The sequence below is a fragment of the Argiope bruennichi genome, chromosome 8 (assembly GCF_947563725.1).
Source record: "Argiope bruennichi chromosome 8, qqArgBrue1.1, whole genome shotgun sequence".
NCBI lineage: Eukaryota > Metazoa > Arthropoda > Arachnida > Araneae > Araneidae > Argiope > Argiope bruennichi.
In genome coordinates, this window is record NC_079158.1 from 47200940 (window position 1) to 47227243 (window position 26304).

A 26304-nucleotide genomic window follows, 5' to 3' on the forward strand; every position below is an offset into this window, starting at 1 on the left:
GCGACTAAAACGCCATAATTTGTGTTTTTGAGGTTTTCTGGATTTGTTTGTGTATATGTTTATAAGGTATGCTGAAATGTTTAGTTGCGGTTGAAGATTTGGCATTGAATTCAAAACTTTTGAAAGAGGTTGGTCAATCAAGAACTTTTTTTAAATTTAGATTAACTTTTCGTTATTTTGCAGATCTTCTAGCAGATGTGCTGCATTCTATAGATATATTCTGTGTTCTTACGGGGGAAAGTGTCTCTCTTAGCATTTTTTTTGCTGTATTAGCCGAAATCTTAAATTTGCGGAATGCATTATTTATATTTTGAATTTAGTGCAATTAATCTTAAATATTTTTGTTAGTTTTTCTTAAACTCTCTTTTAAAATCGTTGTTGCAAAGCTAATAATTTTCCTGTGAATAAGCACTGACAGCCCCAAATATTTTCAATACATTTTATTATAAGTTTCATGGGCTTATGTTCTATGAGAAATATTTGCAAACGTTTGTAAGGATTGTAATAGTGTATTTTTAATTTTTTAAATATGTAACTTGCAATACATATTTTTAAAAATTCTATCAGTTTAGAAATAATGTTATAAAAATTTTAAGCAAAGCCTAAAGTTTAGATAAATGAATAAAAAAAATGTTGCGAATCTTTTTTCAGTAATTCATGACAAATTTCATCATGTCACAGCACTTTCTTAATTTAATTCAATACTGATTATTCTTATTTTCTTACAATATTTTACTCCTATAGAGAAATATGGTAACTTATCCAAACATAAACTTCAAATTTTGTTATTGTTTATTATTTTTAAAAAATGTTATATTTTTGTTATTAATATGTTAAGTTTTGGTTTGGATTAATATTTCATTATTTTTTTCTAAATACGAGATTATATATAAATTTAATCCTACTGCACATTTGGATTTTTTTATGCCATTACATTTATCTGAAATTTCATAAACTTTCACTATTAATGTGAGCATTGACAGTTACTTTGTTCCTAACTTTTAATATTATCCAAAACATTTATCAAAATATAACACACAATTTTCCGTGGATTATTTCATAGATAAATTTTCAAAATTAATTCCAGAAACGTTTTTGCTTTAGAAGGTATTCTTGTTGGTGTATAAAAAAATTGTAGTTGTAGTAAATGCTAATTTTAAAGAATGTAGCTGTTTCTTGCGATTATTTCTAGTCTTCAATCGAGACTCTGGATATATTGTGTTTAATTTCTTATTTTGTCCATTTGATGAATAACGGAATTTTTTTTAGTTATTTAGTGATGTTTCCATCATTATGTTTCTAAATTAATATGCTTTAGTTTGGTTTATAAGGAATGTTTTCTCTTAATTTGATTTAAAGCCTAAACAATTTCTTAATTTTTGTCTTAAGTTAGCTCATGTTATTTTATTCTAAAATTTTCTCTCTAAAAAAATTGCTGACTCTTTGGTTATCAGGCTCCAATTGAAGAGATAAAAATCCCTAACACCTATGCATTCCTTTCAAAGTTATCTATGCCTAAGTTGATTTATGTCAAAAAGAAGTCACTATTAGAATATCTTATTAAAATCATTAAAGGGAAAAATTTCTATCACTTGGCTCTTGTGCTTTGGTGCGAATATACATTTTCTGCCTTTCGTTTCCATTTGCAAAGTATTTCCCTCCCATGGTGAAATAAATTGAATTTTATTCCAAAGTTATTATCCTTTCGAACCATGCATTTATGCTACTCTCACACACACATATACAAATATTGATATGAAAAGGCAACAGATATATCTTTTTGGAATTCTTTGATTATAAGATACTTTAATTTACCTTTGCAATTATTGCACTAACTTTGTTTAATTATTACATTTGTTTGGATCTTAGGTATATGTTGCATCTTCAGAATTTTTATGCTATAAATTAAATGCATTTAATCAGATTTACTTTTATTGATTAGTACAATAGATACTTTTTTAAAGGAGGTTTGGTATTTTTTTTTAAATAATTGACGAGTATTATTATGAATGTTAAACTAGAAGATATATTTATTTATGCATTATGAATGCTGATAAATTAAATCTGTATTTTGTAATGTATTTTTCTATTTCAGATTATTATAACATCTGCTTTACTTCAGCATTCACATTTATATAAAGTGTTAATATATATATAATAGATATAAAATGTATTGAAATGTACTAAAAAATTTATTCAAACTGTTCTGTAGCAAAGGTTAAAGTGCAAAATCAATCCTTTTTAAATGTGAAATTTGTTGATATTTAAAGCAAGTTTCTCTTTTTATAATATATAAATGTCTCATTAATGAAATTAATTATTTATTTTATATGTTGTGTTTATATATATTGTAGGGTGTGTTATTGTGTTAATATGTCTGTATAAATTTATTTTAATATTTAATTTAAAATTTTGAAGATGTAAAAGTTGTAATATTATAACAGATTAAAATGAAAACGCATGCATAAATTAATATTCCCTTGAAATTTTTAACTATCTGTTTAAGAGTTTAAAACTATTTGTCAATATTTATAATTTTATTCATTATTTCCTAAACATTCATTTTTTTATTGATACTTTTATTTTCTCCTAGTGAAACAATTCATTTTGAAAGTAATAGAAATATACTTAAAGCAAATAAATTTACCTTCAGTTAAATTTAGTACCTTATTTATGTGTGTCATTCACTTTTCATGAAATGATTCAAGTACTAGAAACTTTTTTGGCCCCCTTAAAAAAAACTTAAAACGATGTCTTTAAAAAAATTTATAAATTCTTAATTATATAAACTTTGAATGCAAGAAAGGTTTTATTTTTGCTGCTTAATTTTACAATTTGCCATAAAATAATAAAATGCTATATTTAATTGATATGTTTATCACAAATTGGGTTTTTTTCTTTTTTTCCAATTTTCTAAATATATTGAAATAAATCTTTTTTAAATGTTAAATAAATTTTTACTGCAGAAAGCCAATATGACTTAAAAATTTAAAGTCACATAAAAAAAAAGTTAAAATATTTATTCAAAGAGAAATTTCACTTGTTTAACATGATTGTTCAATGTATAAAAAAAGATCAATTTATTTTTTTACTCTTAATCTATTTGCAATTGCATTTCTTGTTGTGTTCATTGCAGAGTTTTGCTGTGGTTGCCATGGCAACTCAGAGTTTCATGTCAGACATGCAGGCTCTGAGTATTCAGCAAAATTCTCCTGTCCCACCACCACAACAATCCCCTCAAACCAGTATCAGTCAATCTAATCAAACTCAGTCAAGTCAGGTAAGTTATTTTTTCTTGTGAATAAAATCTTATAAATATAATCTTAATTTTGAGTCTGTTGAACTTATTTTGTTACTTAGTTTCATTATTTAGATAAAGATGTAAATATATTTCCTTTTTAATTATATATTAAATCTTTAGAAAATAAAGTGGAGTTTTTTTTTTTATTTGAAATGAAAGTACTATAATTTTATTCAATTTAATCTCAAAATGAAACATGAAATGTCATTATATATATAAGGATACACAAGTGTTTTTAGGCGAGTTTTTTTATGTTTCCAAGATTCTCTAATTATTAATAAATATATTGTAGATTAAAACATAATTAAATATATTGCATATAATTCAGAATCTTTATTTATGTAAGTAAATTTCTCACAAATTTTAGGAATTTTGTATTGTCTGATACCTGTTTTATTTTTCTCTAAGATCTTTAATCTTCAGTAAAGATCTGTATATTTTCAGATTTATACATTTTGAAATCACAATAACTGTCATATATCAGTTTTTTTTTTAAAATTCTCAATTATTATGCTTTAATTTTTTTTTTTTTTTTTTTTGCTTTACATATCTTTATTTACTATTTGTTGCTTTATTTTTAAAGAAAGCATGAGATTTACATAAGTATGCAAAATCTCTAAATAAATGCACAAGACTAAATTAGAATATTTTGTATTAATTAGTCTAAAGAATATTATTGTTTTATTGACATTTCTTTCTGTTTGATTATTTTACTATAATATTAAATCTTGCATTTATAAACAAGTTATCTTTCATAGCTTAATATATAATAACTTATTTTTTATGTAATACTTAAAAATATTTCCTATATGCTTTTAAATCCTAATGTCCTTTTCTTAAAGTTACTATTTAAAAAAATACTAGAATCATATCTATATATACAAATTATAGCATATTGGTGGTAAATCAGGGTTTAATATATAATTTATTAGAATGAAAAAGAAATTTGGGGTTATTTCTGGAACATTTTTATTCTGAAATTCCACTCAGTGTTTAGTTTTGTTATTTAGTTTAATTATTTGCAATATTTTTCCTTAATTGGTATCAAAAATAAAAACTTTAAGCCACAAAGATTTAAAAAAAAAAAAGAAATTTTTTATAATTTCACAATTCTTTCATTATGTATCAATTTATTTCTATTCATAAATTTCATACTGACATTTGTACTTGGTAAGGTATTGACAATATAAATTTTTTTTAATTTTGGAATTTTCCGTTTTACTTTAGTTATGAAAGAAATGAATTTGGGTTAAATTGTCAAGAGCTAGACTATTGTAGTAATTTCAAATTAACAGAATTTTTTGTTGAAATATATTAAACAAAGAAACATAATGAGTATATATTTTTTAATTTCAAACTTAAAGATTTCATAGACAAATATCTGAACTCTTTCAGTAATGAGTCTGATTGTAAAAACATTGTTATTTTTGTTATATGTATAATATTACTTGCTTTTCCTTTCATGTATAATTTTATTAAAGTTTAAACGATAATAAATTCAGTTTATATTTCAGGCTACGCACAGCCAAACTCAGACTTTAGATGTACGAACACAAACTGTGGTAAGTACATCCCTTCCAGGATCTGTCACCCAAGGAAGTCAAACTTCTCAAAAACAACAGCAAACCATCCAAGGAGTATCAGTGTCATCCGCTTTAGCTACTCAAGTTGTTGTTGCCACTCATTCTCCACCTATTTCTCAAGGTCAGCAACAAGGAGCTGAGGCTGTTGTTCAAGCAACTCAGTCCTCTGCAGCTTCTCAATTCATAGCAGTGACAGGTAAGATAAGATTTTTGATGCATTTAAAGCCATCTTGTGTTTCTTTATCCACTTAAAAACCAATTAGTTGCTGTAGTTTTTTTAGAAATTGAAATGTTAAATATTGTATTCAAAGAATAGTAAATTCTATATGTTAGATTGGAGTTGTCATTGTTAGTAACCTGTATCAGTATGCTATATTACCCTGTTTTTATCTTCCCATTATATTAACCTTTTGTTTACGGGTAGTAAAATTGTTGTACCTGTAATGATTTGAGATTTCATCCCCTTGAGTATCTTTTCTTCATTACTCTAATTAACTGATTAAATCAGCAGATGTTAAAATCAGTAATGGCACTAATAAGTTTAGGAGGCCTTTTGCTCATTCTTATTTCTAACCATTTTAATTTCAATATCAGGTAAAGAAAGCAGAAAGCAGTTTTGAATTAATTTCAGTTCTTAGCATAATTCATTCATAAATTGTGCTGAACTAAATCAAATTGTTTTCTACCCATTCCTTATTTTTGACTTTTCTCAGTTTTCCCGTATTAATTATGCTAATCTTTAATAGCAAATGCTGACTTATATTGAAAACTTCATATGGAGAATTGCTGAATGATAAAATTTTAGAAAAAAAGCTGAACTTGAAAAATCAGTTAAATATTCACTGTAATGTAAGTTGAAAAATGGTAGTTATAAACAAGTTACTGATTATACCAGCATGAATTAACATATAAATGGTAATGAATGCCTCCATATCAAATTCTAAATAAACCATATCCAATTTTACTTTATTGAATTACGTTTTTAAATCTGATAATTATTCACATTTTAGAAAAATTTTTGATTGCAGCATTTATGTATATTTAAATCGGACACAGATTATATATTTAAAAATTTTGACAAATATAATGAATAATTGAAATTCTCAGTAAAAAAGTTAGATTATCAATGTGCATTCTAACCAATAATTATATAGTGTGAAACATTATTACTGTTTATATTATAAAAGTTTTGATCTACATTTAGTAAAGAACTGTATTTTATAAGTAGTAAAACAGTATTAAAACATTCTATTATACTTCTAGTAGAATAAACAAATAATGTAACTTTTGTAATACACAAGGGAAGAAGTGAACATTTTTAAATAATACTGCTATCGTTTATATAAAAAAATTAATTTGCCAAATAAAATGATATTCACATTGGTTCAGGCTTTAAAGGGACTAAATTAACTAAGGAAATTTCAGCTATGCTTTAAAAGTGTATGAAATTTCAGTTAATTTCCACGTTCTAAAATATGCAGTGTGTGTTTTTTTTATTTGTAGCATCTATATAAATGATTATAACATTGATAAAGCTCTGTTTAATATGCCAAATAACTGTAAAGCAAAAGATTTCATATAATTCATTCAATATTTCAATATTTAATCAGAATTGTTGAATTACCATAATAGAAGAGAAAATCAAATAAAAATGTAAAACTACTTCTAGGGTTCAAATTAGGACAAAATCATAGAAGAACAACCCACTAATGCTATAATTGGTAGAAATCAAAGGGTATTTTTAATGAATCAATTAAAGATGGAGAAAGTGTCTTTGAGTTTTTCTCATAGGAGGCCAGTATTTAGAGGAATTTTTGGACTTTGATTTCCAATAACCTAAAGTTCAGTTTTTATATTAAATAAAATGTAACTCAACAGTATTAATTTTGCTGATTGGGGAGAGCAAATGCAGTTTATTCAAGATATTTTTGCAAAAATGTTTTCAATATAATAATAAATTTTTATGGCAATGTTTTTGCATGATGTGAAATAAAATTTCATTTTTGTAATATTTACTAGTCATCTTTAGATGCATATTTCATTTGAACTAAAAGATACAAATATGACAACGATGACAGATATTAATTTCCTAAATTAATACCTGTTATCTTTGTTTTTGTCTGATATTTTTTTCTTTGTTTGTAATAAATTTTGCAAGAATTTTTGATATGTTACTCCACTTTATTAATTCTGAATTACAAAGACAGATTTAATATTTTTATGCTTTTTATTGATATATTGCCTAAAATGTTTCTTAATGAATATTAATTAATTCAGATTACCATGTGCATATGTATTGAATCTTGAGGATCTATTTAAGTGATTGAATTTTTAAAAAAATATTTTTACTGTGTCTATAATATATGTGTATCTTTGATGTCAATAAAAAGAAAATTGAAGAAATAATAAAAGTGAATTATGGTGAATGAAAAATGAACTAATATACTGAAATGCTGTGCTTTAGTTTCAGAGCATGATAATCAAGAAGGTGGAGTCAATTTGCAAAATCAGGCAGTTCATCCTACTTATGTTCAATATGTTGATAGTGCAGAGCCAAATATTTATGCTGGAAATAATGGCCAAATGTAAGTATCTATGATAGTGCCAGTATGTAATGAGTCTTTTACAAATGCCAGCCATATTTAATATAAAAATCTTTTATTATTGCTTCAGGGCTGGCTATTCTGTGTATAGTGTGACTGATGCATCTGCTATGTATACTCCAGCAACAGCTGGGTATTATACTGGTGGCAATGGTACTCCTGTGACATATTCTCAGGTGAAAATTCATTTGTAATATTTTCTTCTTTAAGAATTCAGTAAGCTTATTATATAGTAACATCATTTTCCTTCTGTTTAGTTGATAGATGACAATAATTATAAAGTACAAGGCCAGGTTATTGAGGCAGCTGATGCTCATCATAACCTAGCTCCTGTTTCAGCTGCTGTTACTTTAACCAATAGGATATCTCCTGTATCTGTAAGCAAATATCATTTTCTTTGGATACTTTCTTCTAGAATGATATTCATGTAATTAATTTGATTTCAAGATTGGATTATTATAATTTCACATACATTTTTAAAAACATATAAAGTTAGTTAAATCTCTTTTATTAATATAAAAAATTAAATATGTCTTCTATAAACAAACATTCTTTTAAGAAATTATTTTAAACTTGGTGGATTAATATTATTTTTACTTTTATGAAAGTTAATTATCTACAAATAATAAAATTGGAAACTTGAAGGATTACTATGCAATATACGTCCTTTGTTTCCATAATCATGTATAGATGTTACTAGTTAATTTGGTTTATTTTATAATTGATCTTGCAATCTTTATTTAAATTTGAAAAGAATTTGATAACATATATTAAACATTTAATATATATCAATTTTTGGAAAGTTACTGTTTGAATTATTTCTGAGAAATGTTTTCCATCTTCTATTAAGCATTCAAATAATTTTTTAAAAATTTCTGAAATGTTATATCAATTATTTATTTTCATACATTTTAGCTTTGTTATCTTCTCATGTTTGTCTTCTGTAATTTTCCAATTTCTTTCCAAAAATAATAATGATTATGCATCAGTACTTAATTGGATTCTGTGAAATATTATAGGAAGACCAGCGGAAAGTTGCAGAAATCATATCTCCTTTCACCAATGATCAGTGTGTGATACAAACTCTTCACAGCCCCCACGATACTTCTCAATTGCAGCTAACATCTCAGCAAAACCAGACTCAATCCCAGCCAACCCACCATTCTCAACATCAAAATGTGCGTGACATGGACATCATTCATGTAAGTTGTGCATCTATCTCTCTTAGTTAGTTGAGTTATTCTTTTGAAAAATTAATGATTTATGATTTGAGAGCATTCAAGAAATGAAATTTTTGTAATAAAATTATATTATATTAATAAATTTAAGTTGGCTTCTAAAAATTTAGAATTTTTAGTTCTGTGAAGTATGTTTAATATTCTTTAGGTTATTATGTATATATGTAATAATGTATAGTAGACTTCTCAACACTATGAAATCTTTGATACATTATTACTTTAGTGGGGTTTTTGTACCTAATGTGTATGCTACTGAGCCTTAGTTATTTTTCTTTATATTGACTGTATATTATTTTCTTTATATTACTTTTTAAATCATATTTGTTCTTCTGAAACTTAAAAAAAAAAGTCTTCAGTTTTGTCCTATTGCCTATTAATTTGTTTTTCTAAACTTCATAGATTTGTAATGAATGATGCAATAAAGAATATATATTTCCATTTTTGACAAAAAGACAAATTTTTGTTTGAAAATAAATAAATAACTTCAGTTTGCCCATTTTGTATCTTTTTTTATTACAGATGACCATATTATCAAATAATAGAATTTTCAACTGGTATTAGAGTTGCAATAAAGTATTTGAAAATTATTGCGCTGTACAATACCAACAAAAAATAAAATTTATAAGTTTCCTTATCTGATAAGAGGGCATTTTATTGTTTACACAGGATTGTTTTGTCTGTTTGTTAATAAACTCTGTGTATTTGTTTGCTTAATAATCCAAAGGAGGAGCTGTTTTCTATATTTGTTTTTGTTTTGTGATTAAAAAAAACACTTCATCTCTTAAATGGGCTTATTTTGGTTGAATCAAAACCCCATTAACCAGAAAATTCATAAAGTACAGTATTTTTCTTGTAACCTTCAGAAAATAGACAGTTGGAAAGAGAATGAAATTAATTTCTGTTTTAAGGAATTTTAGCTTGAACGAAATCTTCTTTAGAATAGATTTTTATAGGCATAAATATAAACTTTTTCTTGATTCAAGATTGAAACATTCAAAAGTGTCATCTTATTTTTGCTATTCTACTCATCTTTAAAAAATACAAAAATATTAAGTGGAAGCAAAAAAAAAAAAAAAAAAAATCCTGATGAAAGCAAAAAGATTTTTTTTTGGTATTGGGAATGAAAAAGTTTGAGATAAGAATTGCTATTCAAGTGTCAATGGTTGTTAAAAGTGATAAAGGTATATTGATATTCATAAACAGAAGCAGAAGTTCTCCTTTGAAATATTGAAATAATTCTGTATAAATTAAAATGATTTTTTATATAAATTCTTTTTTTTTTTTTTTTAATAAAGGACAAGGTAATATTCATTCCATTTCAAGGCAGTTTAAAATCATGATAAAGCTATAATTTTTTTAAAAAATCTAAATTGATGCAGAAAAAATTATTTCCTATTTGTATTCCACATAATTAGCTTTTAAACAAATAAAGCCCTCAAAAAAATTTGTAAACCCATGTTTTCTGTAAAAATTCTCTTTGCTTTGTCTTTTGGAAATTCTTAGAATTGCATTTTGAAACTGCTTAGGATACTATGAAAGCATTTTGAAAATTGTTTCACTTTTATTTATTGATTTATTATTATAACATCCCTGAATTAATTAGATGTGAACAATGGAAATTTTCTGTAACTAAATAGTAAATTAAACAACATAATCATTTATTTTTGAAAAAGTATGTTTTTCTTTCTCGTCCATAGGTGCAATGGTTAATTGACAATTATGAAACGGCTGAAGGTGTCAGTCTTCCGAGAAGCACTTTATATAATCATTATTTAAGACATTGTTCTGAGCATAAGCTAGACCCAGTCAATGCCGCCTCTTTTGGAAAGTTAATTCGTTCAGTTTTCCTTGGATTACGCACTAGGCGACTAGGGACAAGGTAATTATATCATTTAAGCTGAACTGTAACTAATAGTTAAACGTTTAAAAAAAACATAAAACATTTAAAAAACATTTATTAAGTTTTCAAAAAATTATGAAAATTTAATATTGAATATAAATAATTTAGATTCTTTTAAGCAATAATTGTGAGAGTATGCGTTTCATAATGAATTTTTATATCGTTAAGTATTCACCATTTCATTAACTTGTATCCATTATTTAATTATTAATGTTATATTTTGTTTGAAACAGAAAAGGGGAAAAATTGATTTCTTGCCATCTCCTTGATCTTTCTAATCTGATTACTGATTATTGAATTTATATTTTATCATTTCTTGAAACTGATTATTGATCAATCAGTTTCTTAAACTGTGTTTTCTATTAATCTGTGCATTTTATGTTGGAATTTTTTAATTGATTTTGAATGTAGGAGCCATTATATATGAATTGTAGATATATGCATATATACATTTTGGTTATAATTAAGGTTCCACATTGAAAGGGTCACAAAAGGAAAACTACTGGACCAAATGTTATCAAATTTAGTAATATTTTAAAGAACTTTATGGGAATTTCTTTTTCACCAAAAAGAAAAAGTTCTAAAATTTACCACCAGGAGGGAAAATGGCACTGTATGCAATATTGTTAGACAAAATAAGACATGAAGAAATTGGTTTAAAATGTGTTTCATCATTTCTGAAATGAAACTGACTATGGGATTATGCAAAACTTCAATGTCTTGTAATTAATTGGCTTACAGCAATAAGAAGCAAATAATTAATGCAGATGATCTTTACATGTCATTTGGTTTTCCAGATAAAAGTAAGCCTGTTTATCAGAATTATCATTGTTAAGAATTGACAATGTCTCTAACCATGCAAGACTATTCTTTTCTCATTATATGTAATTATGAATGCAATAGAATTAAATGGGATGCTTTGCAAAGATATCTTTCAGTAAGAGGAATATGCCAAGGGATATTCTAAGAGCTGTAGTTGAGAATACAGTAATGTGATTTAGTTTGCTTTCAGAAAATGATGGATGCCACATTGAACATGCTTTGTAACACATTTCAGAAACGATTAAACACAATTTAAAACTATATCTTCATGTCCTATTTTGTTTAACAATATTGCATAAAATGCCTTTTCCCCCCTGGTGATGAGTTTTTAAACTTTCTTTTTTTTTTTTTTTTCTGCACAAAAGAAATTTTTATGGTTTACTTTAAACTATTACCAAGTTTGATAACATTTGGTCCAGTAGTTTTCAATTGATGACCATTTCAAACTGGAACTTTAATTATAACCACCCAGTATATATATATATATATTGTTAGATTATTTTCATAATATTTATATTTCAGTTCTTCATCTTTCCAGTAATTTGTACCTCTTTATTTTATTTTTTATGCTATATTCTAAGTATAACAAAAATGGTGAGAAACAAGATTTTTGGCTCTGCCCTTGATCTTTGTAATCTGGCTTTTGATAATTCAGTTTAGAAACAGTTTCTTAAATTGTGTCTATTTTGTGCTGGAATCATTAGTGGATTTTGTGAATGTAAGAATCATTAAGTATCATTTTAAAAGAATTCATTTTGAAACTGGTTTTAACTTATATCTACAATTTATTAAAATGAATAAAATGCATATTGAAATTATGCATTTGTATGGGATGTATTTCTTTGCCACTTCCTATAATATATCTGTGCATTTAGAAGAGATGTCAAATGTATTTTTGTTTATTATTATTTTAATTCAATATTGAAACCATGCTTGATATTTGTTTCTCTGTAACTGGAAATCAAGAGGTGAAAAGGATAAACAGTTTTCAATTTTTTTAATCCTTTTTTTATGTATTTATACCATATAGTTTTTTTTTTTAAGGGAGGGGGATCTGAATCTTCACAAACAAATTATAACTCCATAAAACAAATTATATCTTAATATGCAATGTTATTATTAATGCTCTTTAATTTTTAATATTAAAATATCAATAAATGTTAACATTAAATGATAAAAATAAGGGTTTCCTAAAATGTTAACTTAAACTTTTTTCTGTTTTAGAGGAAATTCTAAATACCATTATTATGGCATTCGAGTAAAACCCAATTCACCTTTGAACCAAATATCTGAAGAAAATTCAGGGATACGATCACAAACCCTAAGTCAAATCAAAAAGTAAGTATATGTTTTCAAAATAATTATTTTTTATAAGCATGTAATTAATGTTTCCTAAATTGTATTATATTAACTTTAGTAATTTACAAGACTAGTGCATATTTACTAAAATAGTTATGTTAATCGCAAATTTTTCTCTTAATATTTTTAATTTATTATCTTATTTCCTTGCTTGTTTCATTATTTTTAATTTGTAAACACTTTTAACATAAATCAAAGATCTTTTGAGAACTCTATTAAAATAATTGAAAAGCCAATGTTACCAAAAAATGTTTCTTGCAATGTCAATGTTTCTTGTCTTCTAAAAATTTTAGGGTATTGTAAAATCTACAACATATACATTTCATCTAAATAAGTATGTCTCTTAACTATATCTAGGAAAGAATTTTAAGTACACTATCATGCCTTGACAGTTGAGAGTGTAATGCATTTTTCTGCACTTTTACAGTCGCTTTAAATCAAGTCTGCCTGCAAAATCCGAAAGTAATGATGGTAGCAGCACTTCTAGTACTGGAGGTGTGGCCAGTCAGACAGAAAGTGTTCCATCTCAACCTGCACCGGTACCAACACATCAACATCAACAGTATTTAGGAGATGCATCTGCTGCTATTCCAAACTTCATTGAAATTGACACATGCAATTACCCTTTACCTGATGGAATTACTTTGGAGCACTTAGAAACATTCAAGATGCTTTATAGAGAGCATTGCGAAGTAATATTAATTTTTATTTTTTTATAATTCAAAATTGAAGAAATCTTTAAAGTATTGACATTTTATTTTTAAACAAAAGCATTTTTTAAATAATTTTTCTTATTGTGGAATTAAACTGAAATTTGATGTTTAACATAAAATTTATTACTACTACTACTTTTTTTTATTTTATTTCTTTTACAATGTTTTTTTTTTTTTTTTTTTTTTCATGAATTGTTGATTTTGTTCTTTACAGGCCTTTTTAGATGCTGTTGTTAATTTGCAGTTTGCTATGGTTGAAACTCTTTGGCAGACTTTCTGGCGAACTTATAATAGAAGGTAGTTATTGATTTTTTTTTGTACTGATTGTTATAATGGGAAAAATAAATGTTCAAGTGTGCCATCTTTTCAATATTTAAAAAATATGTTGAATATAGATAAGTACTTCTATTGATAGGCAATTATAAGTATTTTTTCTAAGAGCATTAATATCTGAAAGGTTTAAATAATCACTTAACAGCAAAGCATTGGCTTAGTAATGTTTGGTTCAATCCATATTAACATTTTTAAAGATTTGAACGCAAATCACATGAAAAAAATATTTCTCATTCGTCTATGATAAAATTTTACCATCATTTATATACTGGGTACGCTATAAATTCATGCGAACTTAAAAAAAAATCATAATTAAAAAAGTAATGTCCAAAAAAAAATTACAGTTTGTGAGAATATATTAAAAAAATCTGGATTTTTTCCCCCATTAAAAAAATGACCAATTGACAGCACTCACACATATAGTCAAGATGGTTTATGCAAATTAGGATATGTATGAAACACAAGGTTGGAAATGGTTTTGTTATCTGATGCCATCAGCATATAATCATTACTTGATCAAACAATAAAGGTGAAGCTACAATTAAAACATTGCGAAAGTTCTGCACAGTGAAAGAAATCAAGGAGTATGTTTGGTATGGTTTCACCACATCCTTCATTCTGGGCCTTTTCTTTTAAAGAGCATTGTTTTGTATTCTGTTGAAAACCGGTTCTGTCAATGGAGAATGGTATCTTATACTTTTGTAGACCATGTAGTACCTACTTTTGCAGCAAAAACGTGTGTTACCTGCCATCACCTTCATGCATGATGGGGAACCGTAATCAATCATGAAGATATTCTTCCCACACACATTCATTGAGGATCGAGTGATAAACCAAGAATGTAAGATTATGTTGCCTTCAGGATTGCCAGACCTTACTCCAGCGTAATTTTGGTTGTGAAGATATCTAAACTCTTGTGCCTATCGGGGCTGTCCAGCCACTTTGATGGAACTAACAGATACCAATTCATGGGTCATTAGTGACATGCTACATTCAGCTGTAATAGGCACAGTTACATGACTTACTTGTTTAATACCTTGTGGTAGCAGTCATTTTGAACATGTTTTGCTTGTGCTGGAATGTATTGAATATGGATTGAATAAAATGTGCTGTATTAAATTACTGGGTTCTGTTTTTCTTATTTGCATAAATCATCTCAGTTTGATATGTGAATGCCATCTATCAGTCCTTTTTTGAATAATTTTTAATTTGGGAAAAAATATCCAAAAGCTCTCTGAACATATTCCTGCAAACCACAATTTTTTTTGCAAGCATTACTTTTTTTTTAATGATTTTTTTGAAGTTTGACCAATTTATGGCACATTCTTATTTATTAAAATTTTTCTATTGTATATATTTTCAATATATTTTTATATATAATTACAATACACTTTTGCATACAAATTCATAGTTGTAAAAAATAATAAAAAAATAGACAAATGAATTTAACTTTTTTTGACATTCTGAGAAAATCTTCTGTAATAAATCTGTCAACCAAAAAGTTATTTATTGCAATTATTTTAACTCATTCCATAATTTAATAAATTGTGGTAAAAATATTTGTTTAAATTAGTTAGTTTAAAATATTTGTTAAACACATTTGAGATTTTTTATCACTGGAAATTTATGTGTATATCTGTTTTAATTAATATGATACTTATTTCAGGGATCAGGAGAAAATAATGAGTAAAACCAAGTTTTTCCAACTATGTAAATTTGAACCTGTTTTGCATTTCATGCGTAAATCTGATTATCAGTTCTATCAAAATTTAGTAGATGTACTTATTCCTGATGTTTTACGTCCAATACCTAGTAAGTAATTAATTTTTATACAAATGAAAGCTCATTCAATCTATTTAATTCTCAAAAGAATATTACCTGCCTGCTGTTCATACAATTAAAAACAATAGATTTTATATCATTCCAAATTATTCCATATTTTTTTGTTATACTGAAATAAAGCATCTGCAACATTTTGTAATAATATTTGCTGAGAATTTTGACTAATTTACATGTCAGTTTTTGTATTTTTGAAATTTTGAACTATTTTTATTTGTTTTTCAAGAAGTTTGAATAAAGGGATGTTTAAAAGTAATAGTTTTAAAAATTTTAAAGGTAACAGTAGTATATTATTGTTTAGTGTTTGAAGAATAATAGTAGTATGTTATTGTTTAGTGTATTAATACAATATTTAAATTTTATCATTAAAAATCTATATAAAACTCAAATCAAATTTTTATTGTATATCTTACTGCAAATTATAATTTTTTATTTTATATACTTTTATACTTTTTGTACCTGCAAATAATCATTAAAAAATGTAATTGTTTTCTCATGTGCTGATTGTTTGCAAATATCTAATATAATGTAATGAATCAAGTGAAGTTCTTTGAATGTTTTCCCCCTGTGTTTTGGTAAATAAATTAGGTTTGAAGTTGTTCAGTGCATTTTAAAAGAAAAATTGAATAAATATTTCTTATTCTTCTTCATCATCACTTAAATTGATTTTTGATTATTGTTATCTGTTAATTCATAATTGTGAATAATTCCAAGGCCATGATACTGTTACCACAGCTCATATTTTTTCACTTAAATGATTACTATTCTCAGGAGATTCCATTGATCTTCAATATTAAGAACAATATAACTTAAACTTTGCTTCCTTAGTGTTATATAAATGTACTTTATCTATTCTCTGATTGGAAATCTGAGTAGCATCTTTAAATGTAAAGACATATATAAAATCACTTGGATATTACCTGATGAGGGAACAAAGATCAGATTGACTAACTTGTTTTTAGAAATTTGTTCAGATTATCACTTTGTGGTGTCACAAGATGTAACACTTTGTGATGGAGATGTTGCCTCTAATCAATTTCTTCTGTTAAAACTGGCTGGAAATTATAAGTGCAAGAGAGTATAAAGACTGCAGTATAATATTGGTAAGCTTAGAGAGATGAAATAAAAAATTTATAATAGCAATAAAGAATTGTTTTGCGGCTCTTAAGATTATATATATTGCCACATTGAAAAGAGGCAGTCGACTCCCCATGGCCGAATGGTCATAGCACTGGTCCCTTAATCAAGAGATCATAAGTTCGAATCCCGCTAGAGACAATGCGATTCACAGTCTGTGTAAATATTAAATTCCTTAGTTTTATGTTTTCCTTTATTTCATGTTCCAGAAGATTCTGGACATTTCTTTAGTTTACCAGACAAGTGTTCTGGACTTTCCTTACTGTCTCCAGAAAAGTATTCTGGAACTTTCCCTGCTAGTATAAAAGCAGAAGATCTGTCAGTCACTATGTTCTGAGTTCAGAGTTGAGTTAATAAATTGGTTTAACTCTACTTCTTGTGTGTGTCATTGAGTTCCACACTAAAGTACCTACGTGACATTCTTTAATGCTGCATTGAAAAGAGGAGTCGACTCTCCATGGCCGAATGGTCATAGCACTGGTTTCTTAATCAAGAGATCGTAAGTTCGAATCCCGCTAGATACAATGCGATTCACAGTCTGTGTAAATATTTAATTCCTGGATGAATGAGTTATGGTAAATGGATGAGTTATAAAGAAGGAATGATTCAAACTGCTAAGGAAATGTTGGGAAAAATCAGTAGAAAAAGAAATAAGCAAGTGGCTATCTGATATATCTGTACAGGTGCTACACTGCTATCTATCTATACAGGATTGTGTTCATACATTTAAAAAAAAAATTATAAATATATATCTTGCATTCATTTTAAGCTGAAGTGAAAAACTACTGAAATAATTACTCACTTCCCCCCGCCCTAAAAAACTTTCTAAATTATTCATTTGGGGGGTGGGAGTGATGAAAATGTAAAATTAATTGTTTTCTAAAAATTTTCATTAATTTGCTGGATAACAATTCAGATGCATTTCATAAACTTAAAGAATGAATAATAGATTTGTAATGGAATATTGGATTTAATAATGGGATAATGGATTTCTCATTTTTTGCTCTTCCATTCTTGGTTTCATAATATAAAAATATGACATTTATGGAAATTTAGTAAATTGTGTAATTTTTCTAAATAAACTCTTTGTTTTGAATGAAAAAAAGTGTACATTGAATCTGTTTTTAAATATATAAAAGTATGGCTAATTTTTGTTAATTTTATTTATCGTTTTATTTTGTTGACAAAATTAAAAATATGTTACAGGTTCATTAACACAAGCAATTAGAAATTTTGCAAAGTGTTTGGAAACATGGCTTTCAACAGCAATGACTGCCTGTCCAGAAGAAGTAACTAAAGTTAAAGTATGTAATAATATGGATTTTTTTTTTGTTTTGTTTTGTTTTACAATGTTGGAGTTAGTTTTATAATGAGTAGATGTTGTGAGAAGAAAAATAATAGTTTTAGAAATAAAGTCTTTTAATTATTTGATTATCTACTTTAATTGCTTATTGTTGCTTAAAAGCATGGAATCTCTGATAGTTTAAATTTCTTATTTATTGCTTTATAATTGTTGATGCTTGTACTGAAACTATTTTTTTTTTAAATTAGTGTAGCATCTTAACTTATTTTGACAACTTTTCTTATTCATGTATTTTTATTGGTTAGAAGAATTTGTTATATATAACTGTGTCAGTTCAAATGTCTTCATTTCTGCACAGTTGAATCCATTATACTTGTTATTAAAAGAATAGCAGCTTATTTATTTTGGGTAAAAAATAAGCTTATATAAGAAAATTCTTAAATTAAAATTAAATACAATCCATTAATTAATCAAGACTTTAATCAATAATTATTTTATTTTCAATAACAATATGGATAGGATTGATGGTACACATTGTCTTTTATGTCGCATTTCTGATATTAAAGGGCTGAATAAATTCTATTTCAGTTTCTGTTGATAATAGTTCATTAAATGGAAATTAGCTGTCTCCATACTGATATGAGCCTAATAATTTTTATTACAATTTTCACTTAATATACATATTTATTCTAATCCTAGAAAATTTCCAACTGCATTCCAAAGATTAATTTTTTACTTTTCTTTCTTTCATGTAATACGATTTTCTGTTAAACTTATCAATTTATGAAAATCAAATTGCAATTTGATCATAACTATTATTGAACTCATTATCATGGTTGGAGTAAGTAGTTACGTTTGGTTAAACTTTTATTATTTTTTTTAAGATATGCAAATTCCATATTGTATGATGTGCAAAAATATTAAAGTGCTTTTTTTAATTCCATTAATAAAATTCACCTGGTTTCTTTGTTTACTTTTTGATTTAATGTATAGGTCAGTGCAGTAAGTGCCTTTGCTCAGACTCTGAGACGTTACACATCTCTAAACCATCTTGCCCAAGCTGCCAGAGCCGTCCTACAAAACTCTTCACAAATTAATCAGATGATGGCAGATTTAAACAGAGTAGATTTTCATAATGTTCAGGTTGGTAAATATTTATGATTTTATTGCTCTGTTAAAAGATTTATAACTTGATTTTTTTTTTTTGGAAGTGTTATCTGTTTATTTTACAATTTAGCAGTTTGAAAACTATATTTCTGATATTATAAATATTTTTTACATTATTTTCTTCTGTTAGTTTGTGTATTTCAGATTTATAATCAATTAACAGTTTTTAAACTGTATTTCATTAAATTGAACAGCTTTTTTTTAAATTTAATAATTTTTTAAGTAAAAATTACTTAATATTCATCTGAGAAATTAAAATGATCAAATGAGCTTTTAATAAATATGAATGAAATTTTGAGTAATGAAAATTGAACATAATTATGTTATTAGAAATTAATGTCTTAGTAAATAATAGCTTTTTCACATTCCAAATAATAACAAAGTTCATGGAAATGACATATGCCAGATTTTCTTTTGGAGAAGAAAAATAGAACTTTTATTTTCATATTGGGGAAGGGGGTAAAAACACTTTCCCCTCTTGAGTGGGAGTGTAAGTATATAATTAAAAAAAGATATTCTTTCGAGTAAGCTAAATGTTGATTTAATGTTATGCAGATTGCATTACATGTATTTTCATTCTATTGAAATGCCATTTTTATGTCTCTTAGATGTTTTTTAATTGTTCTAGGAACAAGCATCATGGGTTTGTCAATGCGATGAAAATACTGTTCAGCGTCTTGAACAAGATTTTAAATTGATTTTGCAGCAACAAAATTCTCTTGAGCAGTGGGCTCAGTGGCTAGAAGGAGTGGTAGATTTAGTTTTGCAGCCATATGAAGGAAAAAATGATTTTCCTAAAGCAGCTCGCCAATTTCTTTTGAAATGGTCATTTTACAGGTACTTTCTTTAGCGTCCTTTCTGGTTTTTACTGTTCCCTTTTTAAAATACTTATTTATTTATTTTTTACAATATATATATATATAACTTACTTTCCAAGAAGTTCAGAAGAAGTTTTCAGTTCGTCCAACTTTCATATCAGTGTTGTTGAAATTCTTATTTCATTCTTTTGTCTTAAAAAAATTAGTTTGTTCTAGAAAACTTGAGCATGCAATTAAGGATTTAAATTTCCATTGTAAAATAAATATGTAGTGTGCTCTTTCTGCATGTTTTATAATATTTTTTATCAGTATTTGAGAAAGCTCTTAAGGAAATACTTATAAACCATGTCTTCAAGCTGAATGATTATTTCTGTAAATAAACTATCTTTATTTGTATCAATATTGTTTTATATCTATACTTTAAACTGTTACCTTATTCTAATGTTTTTAATATAACCTTTTTTTTTACTAGCTCTATGGTCATTAGAGACTTAACACTACGAAGTGCTGCCAGTTTTGGTTCTTTTCACTTAATTCGCCTTTTATATGATGAATATATGTTTTACCTGATTGAGCATAGAGTGGCAAAGGCTATAAATGAAACACCTATTGCTGTAATGGGAGAAGTAAGATAATTTTTAGTTTTAAAAGATATTGCAAAAAGAAAAAAAAAATGTTTCTAAAACTTGTATTTTATTTATGTTCTTTTTCTTGGTTAAAATTTTCTGGTAAAACATATATAAGTCTAGGATCATTAAATTATCCCTAATACTTTCTCATGTTTCAATTCTATGTTCTAATGTTCAAGTATTGTTCAGCTTTTACATTTCTCTATTTAATATTATCCTGTCATTTATAACACTCTTTATTAATCCTTTTAGATTAGTGATAGTTACTATAGTTGCCTTCCCCCTCCATTTTCATTTTTCCTTAACTAATACCACTGTTCCCCTGGTCTTTTGAATATAATCAAATAATTTTAGAAGGAAAAAAAAGTATATTTTAAAATTATCACCATTGTATTTGTATTGTATGTTTTGTATGTGATAATGATTTAATTTTCGTAATTATGCATTTATGAAATTGAAGAAGTTTCAGTAATTATATATTATATGACTAAGATTTCGTGTTAATAGGCCTTTTCGTAATGACTCTTTACTATTGGCTTGCTATTAATACACAAGTTTTAATATTTCTTGCAATTATTTTATCAAATAAAATGAACATTATTGACAGGATTTTGCATTTCTTCTATTTAGTTCATTGGCTTAGGTGGAAAAGTGAATTCGCTGAACAATGAGTTTGTCCTCAGTTCTGTTAAGAACATGTCTCTTTGTGACTCCAGCAACAAGACCATTGTAGAAAATGGTACTCTCAATGAATCTAACTGCAGTATATCTCAGGATATTTACAGCAGCAATGCTGCCATGACTAATGGACTTAAGGAGGCAGCTGCTTTGCAAGCAAGCCTTATTGGACAACCACAAGTGCGATTCATGACCTCTGTTTCTGAGGCAGGAAATGGTGAAAATATCACTCACATCAATAAGAAACTGAAAACAGTTTGACGATGTTTCATGGAAATGATATTCAATTTTCTTTCAGACATCATTTCTGCATCAGACCTCTAGGTAATGTGGAAATTGTTGACAGCATCCCAGTACATCTGTGTATGATCACTTTTGTTAAAAAAAGAAAATGAGCTATGCATTTATTGTTACTTGCATGGATGCTACTATGAAAGAAAGTATAAAAGCATACGTTTAAATATATACTAAAGCATTTCCTTTTTGCTTTACTAAAAAGAAAAGAAAAAAAATCTTTTTTTTAATCCGTTTATCTGCAATGTAAGGTTTAAGCTGATCCAATTTCCATAAATTGCTTCCAGCACCAGAAATTTTTTCCAGATTTTCTAAGGCATACTATTTCTTCTTTCACAGAATATCATCTGAAAAGAAAGAAAATTATTGTTAATTTTTAAAAAGAAATTTGTGTATTTTTAATGTACAGTTATAAGCAAAATGCTAGCTAGAGTTGAAATTATTGATATTTTTCTTACTCGGCTATTATCTGTTGTTCAGACTGAAACCTGTGATTCTCAGATATTTATATTACACAAGTCATTATTTATTCGTAAAAAAGAAACTTGCCAGATTTATTTTTTCTTATATTTTGTTTAAAATTTTAAAAAAGTTTATGTTCCTAAAATATTATTTATTGATTACAGTGTATTTAAATTGTTTCTGATTACATTTTCATTTCCAGTATAACAAATTTCTTGTTACATGTTATTGAGTTTATCATAACCAAAATGTAGAGATCATTCAGAAGTACTACTCTAGAATTTATGGATAAATTACTGAGTTATTTTGAATGCTAAATGTTAATCTTAAGTATTGCTATTATTATAGGTGCATATATATGTGTATGTACTATATATTAATTGATTAATAGTATTATATTGCACTCATAAATAATATTTAAAATGATCAAATCCCAATAATTATCAGTGGTTTGAATTATGACCATTATATGTTAAATATTTATAGTTGAAAATTCCCATCAATTGAAATTAGCATAATAATATAAGCTTAATTTTAATGGCATTAATTTCTGCTACCTGTGATAATTATAATTGTCTTTACCTATTATTAGAAATTTAATTATGTTCACATTTATAAAATCAAAATATCTTTTGCCTTATCTGTACCCATTCATATTTTCTTAAAAGAGATATTCCTACATTGATCTTGATTCACTGAATGCTATGTGACTGATGTAAATTTATATATTTAGTTATGAAGCATATCGTAGGAAATAAGTGCTTCATGTATATGACAGTTAGATTATATGCCCATATTAATTTCATTTTAAAAATCTATAAATTCTAGAGTATAGCTTGGTGTAAATGTTAGGTATTACTGGCTTCACTGTTATTTTCATTGTTAAAATGTGATATCATTTCTTTTTGTTCCATTTTTTTATATACATTTATATACAACTGTCCTCCTTATTGTCTTCAATGTAATTATTGTTCCTGATTGATAGAATGAAATGAAACTTATCTAAGTCATTATTTTTCATTACTTGTATACATATCATAAAAAGTGCCATTTCCATGAAGCAAAGCACTGTTTTTATTAATGATATATATTGAAACAGACTAAAACTCTTCGGTTTCATTTTGTCTTTTTGAGTAAGCATTCCATTGTGAGTTATATTTAATTTTTTTAGTCAGGCATACCAGAACATACAAGTTATATTGTATGTCTATTATATGTATGAAAATGTAATTATTATGTTAAAAAGATTTTCTTGTCATATTTACTGTTTTAATGTCATCGTGGTTGTGTAGCATTCATAAAAAATCTGACAGAAATGCATTATATCATACCTGTAAGGATACGAAATACTGCAGCAGTGGTATTATGATATGTATGTTTTTGTGTTCTAGTATGTATAAAATCATATATACATATACACACACTTACAAATGTATACAAGTTTATATATTGTAATGTGCTTTTTCTGGTGTAATATTTTTGTTCCAGGATATGTTTGTGATTTACTTGTACATAAAAAAAATCACTTATTGCATACTGTAAAAGAATAATAATCAGACATTGCTTCAATGTCACACAAGTACAATACTTTCAGAAGATTTCAAAGTGAAACATTATTATAATTTTCTATCCCATGTCCCTTGTGTAGATTTTTAAGGCTTTGTAATGCATTGTGCATGAAGTGTACCTTAAATGACAAACTATGTGCATTAGATATTATATGTACATAGTTTGAAGCCATATATTCACATGACTGTGTCATTACATAAATACACAGTCATGTAGTTAGGTTTCTGGTGTTGAAAAATTGTACATGAGAAATATCCTGCTCTGTGTAATTAGAACAGTTGTTTCTGTGACTATTTCAAGAAATTCTAAGAATGTTAAATTTATTGTAAACTTTTTGAATCTACTTCAAAAATGATATTTAAAATACACTTTATTATCTAAAACGTGAGTACATTAAATATCTCTAAAATCTTTTTCATGCTTGGTCCCCCCCCCCCCTTCTCTGAGACAAACATTTCTGTTGTATATAAATATGGTTTTTCTAAAAAATATAAATTCAAATATAAGGTCTTTTTGTGTGAGAATACCTTTTTTATTTTGACTTTGTAAAAGTCAATTTTTTCCCATTATTATAATGGTTTTTAATTATTTTTGAAGTTTGCTTTTCTTCATTTTTACATCCTTATAATTTTCTATATACTTCATTTTTTTCAGATAATTATTGTATTTGAATGCTGACATATTTTTATAATAGTAATTTTTTATATAATGTTTATACCTGTAAATCTGTTAGCATTTTGTAGATTTTTATTTTTTGTTATAAATTCTTTTATATGATCAGAATGTGTGTAAAACTTATCTGTTAATGATTTTTTTTCACTCAATTCAGCATCTGGGCTAGTACTTTGTAAACTGTTCTAACTTTTTTAAGTTAAACAAATTTATCTTAAAAATCTTTAAAAACGTTTTTTTTAAATATGCTAAAAAAGCTTCTAAATTAATTTAATGTCATATTTTGAAATCATTACTTTCTGTCCCAATAAAAAGAATTAGTTAAGTATAGGAACTTGATTTTGTTTAGTTCTAATACACTGTGAAGTATTAAGATATCCATGATCTTTTCAATTTATTATAATTTTCTTTTTTAATAAAAAGAAATGGTTTAAATAAGAAGCATTTAAGGATTAAATAAGAAAATTATTCATTTGTTATTACATATTCCTTTTCATTTGCCTGCTGTAATAAATTAATTCTCTCATGAATTCATTAATTTTACCATCTTAGTACTTAATTATTGATGATGAATTGTTCTATTTATTCTTATTGTATCTTTATAAACCTTGATTATTTAATTTTTACATCAGTATTTGAGTGCTATTTGAAGATCTTTCTAAATTTGGAACATTCTATTCACCTATAAAGATCAAATATTATGAAAGTACTAATATAAAACCTTTTAGTCATATTTAAATTTTGGCTTGATTAAAAATGATTTAGTATTTTATATAAATTTCTGTCACTGTTTATATGTATGGAAAAATAGATTCTTGAATTTTATAATGTTCTAATGTGTACTCAGAATTATCGAACAAAATTTATTTATTTTGAATATAGCAGAAAGTGTGTTTTTAAACCAAACTTTGCTTGCCACCTAAGTTTGGTGTCTAGTAATTAGTAGATTGCCTTTAATATTTTCTGTGATTAACTTCTAATCAAATGGTATTTAATTAATTTTATGTTTGTGTGTTAGTATATGCTTTTACTTTTTATGAACCTTAGGACAGGTAATGACTTTATTGATCTAGTCTTAGAAGCCTATTTTAAAATAGGTTTTTGTACAGTTTCTTCAAGAAATATCTCTTATTTTAATGTTGAGATTTATGCAGTATTTGTTTGTGTAAATAATTGTACTTTATAAAAGTATGAATGATTTATATGTTTAATGCCAAAGATCACTATGAAATTTCACTTCTATTTATATTTTGCTTAGTCATTAAAATTACTGGATACATTTGTTGAATATTACTAAGCATTTTTTTATTATTTGTGCCATTTTGATTTAAGTATATGAAAGTGTGTGTGCATTAGTATGTATGTCCTTGTTCATAATTGTATGCATCATTGGAGTATTGTTATGGTATTTATAATATTAAATATTTTCTGGTTTTTATTTTTGTGTAAAAGATTGCTTTTGGAAGGGGTGAGAAGCAGTGATATTGATATTTTATTTACAACATAAAGGAAAATAGATTGAATCTTAATGCAATAAGTGCTTAAAAAAACCCTACTACTACTCCTTTTGTACAAAAAGATGAAAACTACGTACTTAAATGCCTTAGTGAGCCTTTCAATGTTATAAGTATTTGGGACAATATTGTTTTCCAAGCAATAAATTTCCATATACATATATATATATATATATATAAATTTGTGAAGACGAGATTTAGATGTTTTGTGTGAGGATTCTTCACTTGTGTGTCTTGAACTCTTAATTTATTTATCTATTCAACATTCCAGACTAATTTTAAAAGAATAAATTTGGTTTGCAAGAAGACTTATATATTTACTGTGAACTTTCCCTGTGTTTTTTTATTAATGTTTCTAGTACATTTCTTT

The 26304-nt window shown here is 26.1% G+C and overlaps 1 protein-coding gene across 2 annotated transcripts; it reads left to right on the forward strand.

Annotated features, from left to right (window-relative positions):
* Positions 1–24421, forward strand: LOC129981600 (DNA-binding protein RFX2-like). Of its 2 annotated transcripts, none has more exons than XM_056092507.1 (17): positions 1–128; positions 3137–3280; positions 4804–5080; positions 7349–7469; positions 7558–7663; positions 7745–7864; positions 8507–8689; positions 10423–10604; positions 12672–12785; positions 13234–13498; positions 13734–13816; positions 15519–15664; positions 18035–18132; positions 19125–19274; positions 19927–20135; positions 20589–20742; positions 21376–24421. In XM_056092507.1, the coding sequence occupies exons 1-17, from the start codon at positions 69–71 to the stop codon at positions 21682–21684; spliced, it is 2721 nt and encodes a 906-aa protein (XP_055948482.1). In that variant the 5' UTR covers positions 1–68; the 3' UTR covers positions 21685–24421. The 2 variants fall into 2 exon arrangements, with proteins under 2 accessions (XP_055948482.1, XP_055948483.1); XM_056092508.1 differs by having other exon boundaries at positions 4816–5080.
* The last annotated feature ends 1883 nt before the right edge of the window (positions 24422–26304 follow it).

Coding starts and splice junctions, on each gene's coding strand:
- LOC129981600 (XM_056092507.1), top strand. CDS start 69: ATGCTGAAATGTTTAGTTGCGGTTGAAGATTTGGCATTGAATTCAAAA. Junction 129..3,136: donor ATTCAAAACTTTTGAAAGAG/GTTGGTCAATCA, acceptor TGTTCATTGCAG/AGTTTTGCTGTGGTTGCCAT. Junction 19,275..19,926: donor TAGATTTTCATAATGTTCAG/GTTGGTAAATAT, acceptor TAATTGTTCTAG/GAACAAGCATCATGGGTTTG.